Source organism: Hibiscus syriacus, unplaced genomic scaffold, assembly GCF_006381635.1.
Source record: "Hibiscus syriacus cultivar Baekdansim isolate YM2019G1 unplaced genomic scaffold, ASM638163v2 tig00110602_pilon, whole genome shotgun sequence".
Classification (NCBI taxonomy): domain Eukaryota; kingdom Viridiplantae; phylum Streptophyta; class Magnoliopsida; order Malvales; family Malvaceae; genus Hibiscus; species Hibiscus syriacus.
In genome coordinates this window covers 1,747,904-1,759,033 of record NW_024062798.1, presented here as the reverse complement: position 1 = coordinate 1,759,033, position 11,130 = coordinate 1,747,904, and the positions used below count along the sequence as shown (strand labels likewise).

The 11,130-nt window shown below is 39.1% G+C and overlaps 2 protein-coding genes and 1 pseudogene across 4 annotated transcripts; all 3 read right to left on the bottom strand.

The window, feature by feature from the left end:
* Positions 1-1,494: 1,494 nt before the first annotated feature.
* LOC120135207 (beta-carotene hydroxylase 2, chloroplastic-like) lies at positions 1,495-3,277 on the bottom strand. 3 transcript variants are annotated; one of them, XM_039151519.1, is made up of 7 exons: positions 2,724-3,277; positions 2,555-2,617; positions 2,388-2,459; positions 2,157-2,291; positions 1,961-2,086; positions 1,818-1,874; positions 1,495-1,576 (listed from the first exon to the last, which is right to left on the bottom strand). In XM_039151519.1, the coding sequence occupies exons 1-7, from the start codon at positions 3,105-3,107 to the stop codon at positions 1,499-1,501; spliced, it is 915 nt and encodes a 304-aa protein (XP_039007450.1). In that variant the 5' UTR covers positions 3,108-3,277; the 3' UTR covers positions 1,495-1,498. The 3 variants fall into 3 exon arrangements, with proteins under 3 accessions (XP_039007450.1, XP_039007451.1, XP_039007452.1); XM_039151520.1 differs by having other exon boundaries at positions 2,555-2,614; XM_039151521.1 differs by lacking the exon at positions 1,818-1,874.
* Positions 3,278-4,595: 1,318 nt separating this feature from the next.
* On the bottom strand, positions 4,596-6,849 carry LOC120135206 (annotated as a pseudogene).
* A 159-nt stretch (positions 6,850-7,008) lies between these two features.
* Positions 7,009-10,457, bottom strand: LOC120135204. Its single transcript, XM_039151518.1, has 3 exons — positions 8,289-10,457; positions 7,930-8,121; positions 7,009-7,745 (listed from the first exon to the last, which is right to left on the bottom strand). Exons 1-3 carry the CDS (start codon positions 9,845-9,847, stop codon positions 7,172-7,174), a joined length of 2,325 nt encoding a protein of 774 aa, XP_039007449.1. The 5' UTR covers positions 9,848-10,457; the 3' UTR covers positions 7,009-7,171.
* Positions 10,458-11,130: the final 673 nt, after the last annotated feature.

Sequence of the window (11,130 nt, the reverse complement as noted above, 5' to 3'; positions counted from 1 at the left end):
GTTCGATATCCCCAACAGAAGACTCAACCTCAGCAACTTTTGGAGGTACTTCCCCTTTTTCCTCCAAGTTTGAGTCTTTACAGGAGCTTGGTTTTTTAGTTCCTTACAAGCTTTATCAGAATGCCCAAAAATGTTACAGGACCTATATCGAGGTGGCAACCAGGGTATCTCGACTACAACTGAAAATGTTTTACCATTATTTAGGACTATATCGATGAATTTAGGTATATCGTCAGTCACCCCTATTTCTATGCAAACTTTAGCATATTCAAGGTGAGACTTAGCAGTTGTTACAGAGTCCATGGAGATAGGAATACCAATGGTACTTGCAATGTAACTTAAGCCAGCACGGGAAAATAATTCTAGGTGAACATTGTAGAGATTAACCAAAACGGGCCTGAGAAACAAGGGCTTGTTAAGGATATGCCAAGGCCCGTTTTCTAGTACCCAGTCCCTATCTGATTCAGAAGAAAATGAGAAAACATAGAGATTGTTGCCAACATAGCTTACCTTAAGTTTTTTCCAGCTAAGGCTTTCTTCCATAGGTTTTCCATAGGTTTTCCACAATTCGTTGCATAGCTGCAAATCTGGGATCTGCGCCAAGAAATTGACCCACGAGCGAGAGTTTTCATTCGGAAATTCCATATTCCAGAACCTCTGGAGGAGGTTGAACAACAGTCGCGCCATCATGAACCCTAAGTGGAAAGTATTCCAATCATTGACCCACAGTGCACCCAAAGAGATTTCTCCAATTCATTGAGCCTTCGCACATGATTGAAAAGGAAATGAGCAGAGAACCGAGAGGAGAGTAGAACGGAGGTGGAGACGCGACGGAGATCCTCAGATTCCGTTTATCTGCCTCAAATGAAATGTATGATCCCACCAATCTGTCAATCTCTCAAAATGAATACATGTCTTTCTATACCTAGTAAATTTGATCTGAGCCCCGTTATTCAAATTAATTTATTTAATCTAAGATCTTATATAGAGTCGAATATAATAATTTACCCTTGATTCAAAACTTGAAGTAAATCGATCTAAATTAAAGTCAATTTTAATTTTACATAAAGCATTATTATCTAGACATTTTAATAAAAAGTGAAGTTATATCAAAACAAAATTTAATTTATCAAAATAGAAATATTAAAAAAATCTAACTTTGAATTAATTTTTCGATTTGAAGTTTCTAATGAAATTTAGAAGGAAAAAAAATATACCAAAATAAATTAATACATTCTTTATTAAGTGATGAAGAGCTTATCATTTTCTATATATAATTTTTTTTTTTAAAAAACCCATCAAGTAGTTTTTATTATAAATTTTTAAGCATATTTAAAACAATTAAATTCCTAAAAAAATAAGTTTCAACTAATTTAATTTCTAAGTGACTAATGAAATGAAAAATGATTATACTAATTCTTAAAAATATTAAATTACCAAAAACAAATATTAATTTTCAAACGACTATAAACTCTAAATGATTATACATTTAATATAATCACGACGCTTTGCTTGATTTGATTCTCCTATTGATCTCTTTCTCCAGTTCTTCAAGTCCTCCCACCTCCTCTAGTTCCTGCATTTGCATTCACACACCAGTTCATATCAAACAAAATATTACTAACAACTAGAAGGTTGAAGTTTGAATCCAGACATCGTAAATAAAACAAATTAAGATCGAGAGTTTGAATTTGGACATTGTAAATGAAACTAATTAAGTTCGAGAATCCCCATAAATGAACATCTACAATATCTGATCCGAATTAATCGATAGTTAAATTTAAAAAAAAAAAAGTTGTTGAAAGGCAATAAATCACCTTAGGCCCCAGAAACAACCCATAGGGGACACCGTTGAATTTTTCTGAATGGTGGAGCTGAAAAAACAAACCAAGGCCATTGGACACAGTTAGAGAAGAAGATAAACACCAAATGTGCAAGAACTGCAGTTTATATTATTAACCTGGTGAGCCGCAGCAACCTTCCTGAAGTAAGGCACGTTGGCGATCGGCCCTACGGGGAACCTCTTGTGGACGAGACCGTCGTGCACGAACATGTACGCCATTCCGAATACTGTAATGCCGAGCCCCTGCTCATCGAATTCGTCGAAATCAGTACAAAAAAACAAGACTATATAATTAAGGAGGCTAGAAACTTACAGCACCGAAACATAGACCAGGAACAAGGCCTTTGTTGAAGAAACCATAAGACAGAAGTGCGATTGCCGGGACTGCGTTGATTACGGCGAACACGTCGTTTAGCTCGAACGCTCCTTCTCTCGGTCGATGGTGAGACTGCATAATTATAACCGGCGACGAACACAAGATTCACAAACAAGTTTCAATATGATATATCAAAATTACATGAGAAATTAAAATTTCGTAAAATACCTCGTGCATGTGCCACAATGAAGCATGCCAGAGAGCTCGGTGAGCCCATCTAGCCCAGAACTCCATGCCCACCTGAAAATAAAACAATACCCAGTTTCCGATTCAACACTCGAATTAACATTCAAACACGCAATCAAATATACGTCAATGAACGGAATCGAACTTACAGCGGCACCGACTGATAAAGTAAATGTACCAAACATTTCAGAAAGAGGCACTTCTCCTCCCTTTTAGAAAAAAAAAAATTCCCAATTTCAGATATTGTTCGTACTGTCAGAACGGAGATAAATTTTGAAAAAGAATGGTGAAAAGAGGGGAACAAACGATGAAACGAACCTCCATTTGCCACCAAAACCTGTAATAAACGGCCATGACAGACATGGAAGTGATCCCAAAACTGGACATAACGGCAGCGACGAGGTAAGTAAACCTCTCGGATCTCTTCCTGGCTAACTTCTCAGTCACACGCGCCGGTATCAAGATCTGACGGTCGATGACATCATCGGATCCTTGTTCTATGATCTGGGGAACATTAGGCGCAGTCTGCTTCTGTTCTTCTTTCTCGGCCACAAATCGAACGGTGAAGCTCCTCTTCCTTCGAGCTCCGCATGTTGGCTTTAGTGAAGGGTGGAGAATTGGGGTTGGCTTCGGCGCGTGGTGTGAGGATGCGAGTGGACGGAAGGGTTTAGGAGCTAAGGCGGTGGATAAGCCTACCGACATGGAAAGAAGAAGAAACACAGCTGCGAGAAGCTAAACTTTGATTATGGGACGCTTAGAACCTTAAAACAAAGTTCCCAGAATAGGGACACGGCGAGAAGAAAACGAAGGACGAGATGGGGCTGCAATTTTATGGAGTCGTGGGTCGGTTAACGCTCTGAGACCTCAATTATTTGTTGGCGTGCCCTTTAGAATCTGTGGACTTGTTTAAAACACCCTGCTTCATGCTAACAGTCAAAGCTAATCCCCAATGGTGTTCGATTCGTGTAAATTATTTTTTTAGTAAAAAGAATTTTAAGTCGGAGGTGATTCCTCCAATTTAAGACAAGCCATATATAAGAATTAATTAATATTTACATAAAAATTTAAAGATTATTCATTAAAAATGATAATAATAAAATTCGAATTTAACTTTATAAATTTAAATTCTTAAATTCTACCTACTTGTATCAACTCTCGGTAACATTGATGCAAGTTATTGTAACCGCAAATATGAGAATTAAAAAAAGTTTATTTTATTAAGGTGATATTATGAGAAAACAATCATTTTAATTTTATTTAGTCAAATAGTATTCAAATAATTTTTACAATAATATGGGATTTAACAATTTAATAAAAAAATTATTGATTTTAAAATATAAGGAATTAATTATTAAATTTAATCAGACTTATTAATATCACAATTAAAAGTAATTATTAAATTATGATCACAAATACTATTTCATAAGGCAATAAACATATTTCACTAGAATAATTTACAACTGAAATTCTTAATATCTTATTGAAATGTTTTAAGATATATTAAAATAAAAATCAATCGACAAATTTATATTTTGTATTTTGGAAGTCACGTGGTGTATAACATCATACCTTAGATATGAACAAAAACAAAACAAAACAAAACAAAACAAACATAATAGCTAAGTAAGGAAGGGGGTGGGTATTTTGGTAATTGAAAGGAAAGGGAAACTCAAAATATGGGAAAGTGTGAGGAGGCGATGAGTGGACGCAAGTAAGGGGCAACGGACAACCAATCAAATCCTTAATTTCTGCATTTATTATTATTCATCCACGTCATCATATCCACCGGATCGGCGAAATTTGGCGCTTGCCACGTTGGACTTCCTCATTGGGGATTTCGAGACACGTGTCGTTCTTATAGCCGCTCAGCATCCAACCGGGCGAATGGTTTTTGCAACCGCTGATTTCCTCCGGATCACAGTAAGGTTACACCATCAACGTATTTCCTAGAATAATTTCTTTAAAGGGATTTTTTTTTCATAAAATAATTTCTTCACTCAACTTTAATTTCTTTAACATAACTCTTGATATGCTCCAAAAATGTTATTTTTTTAATCAAACAGAAGAAACTTACAAGCACATGTATCAAGGTAACAATACCAGTGAATAACTAAGCATAAACCATGACCAGCTTTTGTAAGCTAAATGAAGCAATATATGATACCACCTTACCTCTCCAGACAAACAGACATTGTGCCTGGTCACTTATAAGATGATCAAAATGGTCTGAAGACTTCCCGGTACGATCATTGCACCGGCATTTGGTAGTATCGAGACCGACATACAACCACGCCCTGCCGAATCCGATTATATGATAGACAGCTGGTCTTTCTGTTGCATATATTCCGGTATAATGTGAATTCGGGAGCAGTTTTCCGAAATCGATTCACCAGTAATCTCCACACGAGCAAACACCGTACTGGAAATGGTGAAACCGATACGTATCCCTGACTATGATCTCGCGTTTGGTAATTTGCGAAATGAGCTTAGCAGCGACATGGCAATTGCCGCAGATACGGAGATTCTTGGTGATTCGAATAGGTGTCCCGGGTTTCGTATTTAGAATGGCTAAGACAATAGCCAACTTCTCACTGTGAACAGCCAGATGGCCTTCCTTATCTTCCTCTTCAACATCATGAAGTGCGGACTGAGTTTCCGGGACATAACCAGACTCTTTCATTTTCCCCACCAGAAAATCTAACTTCTTGTAGATTTCCCTCGACTGTGGATGTGACTGATCACTGGCAAGAAAAGTATAAACCTGATTGTCGATCTCGGTATTGCTAGCACCAGCCATTTTCTTGATCCCTTTGCTCTTCATGATTGATCTAACAGTTGTAACATCTTCCCATCTACCAGCCTTCGCATATATGTTTGATAACAAGACATAATATCCGGAAGGCTCGGGTGCTAATCGGAAAAGATGATCAGCAGCAAGGAGTCCGATATTCATGTTAGAATGCATCCAACAGGCACCCAACAAAGTTCCCCATATCCTGTCAGTAGGTTCAATTGGCATCTTTCTGATGAAATTATAGGCTTCTTCTACTTGCCCGGAACGTCCAAATAAATCAACCATACAAGCAAAATGCTCTACCCTTGGACGAATTTTACGTTGGTCTGTCATCAAGTTAAAGAAATGCCAACCTTGGTCCAGTAACCCTGCATGGCTACAAGCCGAAAGAACCGACACGAATGCAATAGAATCCGGAGTCAGACCCGAGTTTTGCATTTTAGAGAAAAGGGACATAGCTTTGTCACCTTGGCCACTCATCCCATAAGCTGAGATCATAGAAGTCCATGACACAATATCCCGAAACTTCATCTGATCGAACACCGCCTTCACTTCTTTTAAGCATCCACACTTTGCATACATGTCAATTAGTGCATTCTCCAGTGCCAAATTCGGAAGGAGTTTCTTCCTATTGATATATTCATGAATTCGTCTACCAAGAAAAATAGCCGAAAGATCACCACAAGCAGGAAGGATACTAGCAATGGTAAAAGAATCCGGTTCAATACCATATGCCTCCATCTGTGAATACAAATCAACGGCTTCACTTGACAATGAATTGTTCACAAAAATCGAAATCATCACATTCCAAGAAACAACGCTTTTTCGAGCCAACTTCAAAAATATTTCTTTAACAAGGAAGTGTTGGTCACTGCTGGTAATAGGCTGGACATAGTCCCAGCATCGGGTTTTATCCTCAATAACTTCATTTCCCTACAAACATCCAATGCTTGATCAAAGCATTCATTCTTCCAGAAACCATTGAATTCCAAGAAACAACATCTCTAATCGGCATCACATCAAAAGCTCACCGCGCTTGGACCAAACATCTACACTTGGAATACATAGCAATCAGCCCATTCCCTATAAAAAGATTCAAGTCAAGACCAACTTTAACCACGTCACTATGGATTTGCAAACCCACCCGCAAATTATCTGACCTAGAACATGCCTTTAAGACACAAGGGTAAGTATAGTGATCAGGGCGCAAACCATGGCTAGATACTTCTTTGAACATAAGAAGAGCATCGTGATAGCAACCGTTGCCTACATAGCTTCTTATCATGACGTTAAAGAAAACAATGTTCTTTTCGGTCATTTCATCGAATATGTGGCGTGCAACTGCTGAATCTCCGCAAGCTGCATAGGCACTCATCAATTTGATGGCTATAGATGGGTTGAAACGAAGATGCCGATCACTGAATATCTTGGAATGGAGTTTTTTCAATGTTCTGATATCTGGGTATTGGTTCAATATTTCACCGCATAAATCTTCGCTGAGAATGGGCTGAAGAAATTCAGGTTTTGGGGTTGATGATGATGAAACTAAGTCTTTTAGTTGCTTGGCAGATGAGAAATGTCGGCAACGAGTGATGGCTCTCATTAGCAAATGTTGGCTTTTCAAATGCTAGCTTTAACTACACAAAATGAGAGAAGTTTGGGCCTATGAAAATATATAAAATGGAACTCTTTTTCCTCTTCTGGAGTGGGGGAGGGGGGGAATAGACACCTTATTTAACGTTTAAGGCTGTAAGTTAACATGAAATTAACCATATGAACAGTTAATGACAATCAATAAAAGTTATATAACTACTTCACAAACAATCAGAGAGTGATTAAGATTAAACCGGTCTGGTTAAATTATGCAATGTTAAATAAATAGTGTATTCATGGCAGCAAGTGGCTTCCTTTCGAGGGGCTCAGCATCCTTCGCCGTATTATGTAAGCTGCTGGAAGGAAACCATAATTCTTATTACATTTCATCTTGGAATAACACCTTTGAGACAGGACCGTCAGAGTGAGGTCTGCTATCTCTATGATCTTCTTCATCATCAATGGCGTTCTTGTAGGGGCTTGACCGCTTCTTTTCTGTCATTGGAGTCTCACATACCGTGTCATAGCTTGCCTTGCAACATTTTTTCCTTTTTGATAGTTTTCGAAGATTATCGGACTTGCGTTTCATTGCATTCAGCTGCTTTGGAGCCCAAACTCTCTGCAAATCTGGCTTCCAACTCGTGAAAGATGAGAAGCGTCGTGCCCTCTCCCTCCTCTCCTCAGCCTGAATCAGTTTCAGTTCATGCTCCTCGGTCCTCATTACTAGGGGACTTCTTTTGTTATCGTGTTTCTGCAGTTGGGGGCACTCCTCTTCTATTGAAACTGGTTCATGACTTCTGGAATGTACATCTTCCTCAGGTTTCTCTTTCCAGGATCGGTTACTGTCCTCGCTGTTTAGTACATGATTAGGCAATTCATCCTCATCATCAAACAGCAACAGATCCATCTTCATATAGATTCGATTGACAACATCTCCAATCGAGAGGTAATACCTGAAATGAATTGTTCCAAAATTTATTTACTTAACAGTAATACATAGAACTTCTCTAGAAACTAATAATTTGTTTAGCATCAGGGTTTTCCCTTAATCCTGTCCAAATATGTACTGCCTGGACACTGGTGAGAGACACGAGTACTAAAACGAAAAATGAAGGGTCGGAGCAATGTGATATGTACCTGCTCTTTATGATTTTCTCCACATACTTGTCAAGCCTCCAATCGCCGAAAAAACCGCCCTCAAGATGGCACTGAATAGACTCCAATAGCGAGCAAATTTGTTTTACAAATTTCTGCTTCATAGGTTCCTGGAGAATTGCACCAAGTTCCGACTGAAGAATCTCCATTCGGAAGAAAATCTGCAATTCATTTCTTAGTTCTTATTAAGGAAATGTGTGGAGCTTAGACCCAATTGCTCACTTTCTAAGAGCAAAAAAAGAATCATTGTCAAGCATTGAATCAAAGAAAAAGGAAACTGTCGTAAGTGAAACACATAAATAGTGAATTTTATGGATATGAGGGGGAGTAAAAAAGGATACTCTCTAACTACACTAGCTGAAGCAGATCCAGTAGACCTTGAATCCAATGCCTGAGAAGATGGATCCTTCCTTTTGTGCATAGCAGCCAAGTCCTTAGGCTCCCTCAATAGAAGTCCAATTAGTTCAACAACAACTTTGCTAGCACAAGCATCACTAGTGTTCACCAGAGAGGTTTGACTTTGACTTTCAGAAACCACTGTCGTCTCATGTTTTTGACACAACCAATAAATAGATGAACGTACAAGCCGTTCTGCAAATGACCCTAATTCCACTTCTCCAGATTCTAGCCCTTGTTTAATTTTATTAGGGAGACTACTGAAGAAATTTTCCGAAGATCCTGAACAAAAATCATTACCAGCTTCATCTAACTCTCTTGAGAAACCTTCTCCAGACGACGCGGAATAAGATGCCATTTGTTCACTATCTTGAGGCATCTCAATTGGTCTATGATTGGTTCCTTCTGTAGCATCCCGATCTGGCATGGCAGTATCTGGTATCTCAAAGCTCATCGGACTACGTTTTTGAACCTGCTTCATCCAGCATTTCAGAAATTTTAATAACTTCGAGTTACGGTTCCTAAAAAAGTAACTTGCTTCTAAATCCATTTCCAAATGTTCAGCTGCTGCTTCACAGAAGGCGCTCCAAGTAAGGACATCAGGCAAGGGCAACTTCTTTTTGTCCTTCTTCCTTTTTGCAGAAAACTTGTGGGAAAGTGAGGACTGAAATTGAGAATCGGAAAACCCGATAGCATTGTTTGAATCAACATGAAGCTTGCAAGTTTTATCATCTCCTTTTGCAACATATGCAGCTGAATCCACCTTACCATATTCTACAAACTTCTTGTAGGGGCAGAACTCATCGCCAATTATATAAAGCATAGCTGAAAAAACAGTGAATGGCTTAAGGATTCCGCCATGTAAACTGGAATCACCATCTGAAAGAGATACCAATGCCCAGTAACCTTCCCTATAAAGAAAACTCAAGAAGATTTGCCAAATCACAACAGGTTTTCTCACCAATGATTCACCCATATCCCTTGCAAGTATTTGAAGAACTCTATCAGCATAAAACTCACCCAAATCATTTTTTATAACTTTCCTAGATTTTCTCAAGGATTCACAAACGATGATCGGATTCAATAAGCGACCCTCTAATTTCACACACTCAACATACCTCCTCAGCGCTCTAACATGTACTTTCGTTACTCCATCCAACCACTGATCCAACAAGGAGCTATTCCTATGGTTATCAGCTCTCGATTGTTGATTACACGAACAGTTTTCGAAATCAACAAACTCAAGCTCACAGCACTTACATTCTAATGGCTTCCCATTGGCATCTAATATCTCAAGACTTAATTGCGCATTCCTTCTACCAGATGCGTCGGCATGAAAAATGCTTGACGAAAAAGCAATATTAGGATAAATCAAACCAAAAGGAACAACAGCAGAACCCAAAACAATAGAATCCGAAGAAAGAAATCCCCACCCTAAACTCCTAATCTCACTCTCCAAAAAACCAAACCCCACAAAACTCTTTGACAAAACCACCCAAATCATTCAAACATTCATTACCTATTCCCACATCGAAGAATTCACGTAGCCAATTCAACTCCCTATAAACCAGAGACAACAGAACCACCAAATTAGACCTAATCAAAAGGAACTCATCAGATTCAGAAAGCGCACCGGCCACCGGATCGGCGATCAGCGGGTCCCAGACGTAGTCATGAACGGGCTGGCGCAAGGAGGCGGCGATATTCGAAGCCCGAGAAGGGCACAAAGGAAAGGAAGCTCCGTCAATTGTGGTGGGGATAGAAGTGAGGAAATCGATGAGGGAGTCGAAGGTGGAATCCGGGCGGTTGAATGAGAGAGAAAGGGAAGGAAACGGGAGCTTAGAGGAGGAAAGGAGAGGGGAGAGAGAGGAAAAGAAGGGTTTGAAAGAGAAGAGAGAAGAGGAAAGAGGAGGGAAAGAGAGGAGTGTTTTTGGAGGAAGAAATGAGGGATTTGAGGTAAGGATTTGGATCCTGGAGAAGGAGAAGTGGGTTTAAGTCTATTAAGAAGACGATGCGTTGGGTTTTGGTGTAGTAGTTCGGGAATGGGACTCCTGCCGCCATTGATGAAGAATTAACTGTGAAACAATAGAATCAACAATTTGATTGCATAGACAGACACGAAGAGCAAAAGGGGGGGAGAAAATGTACACACGAGTTTCAAGTTGGAACAAACGTTGCTTGCTGATCTAAATCACAAAACGGCTTCGTTTAGGCCCTGCCTTTTCGTGTTTTTTTTGGGCGGGAAAACAATAAATAAAAGAGAAAATCGCCTCAGTGACCAAAAATGCCTTATAATATACGATTTTAACCAACTTTTTTTGGATTTGCCAAAATGACCAACAAAATCGCAACGCGAAATAAAAATCGCAACGCGATCCCCAGAATCGTAAATCAGTTTCCAAAATCGCAACGCGATTCTTGACAATCGCAATGCGATAGTACAAATTCGCATTGCGATTTTCCAGAATCGCAACGCGAATATGAAAATCGCAACGCGAACACATAAATCGCAACGCGTATCCGTAAATCGCAACGTGTATCCGTAAATCGCAACGCGTATCCGTAAATCGCAATGCGTATCCGTATATCGCAACGCGTATCCGTAAATCGCAACGACAATACGTAAAATCGCAACGCGTATCCGTAAATCGCAACGCGATCTTTAAAGCGCCATTGTAATCGCTACGCGTATTTTATTTTCAAATTACAAAAACAAATATTAAGACAAAATCCCGTAATCGCAACTCATAACCTAAAACCTAAAATCACAACTCAGTCCCATCTCCA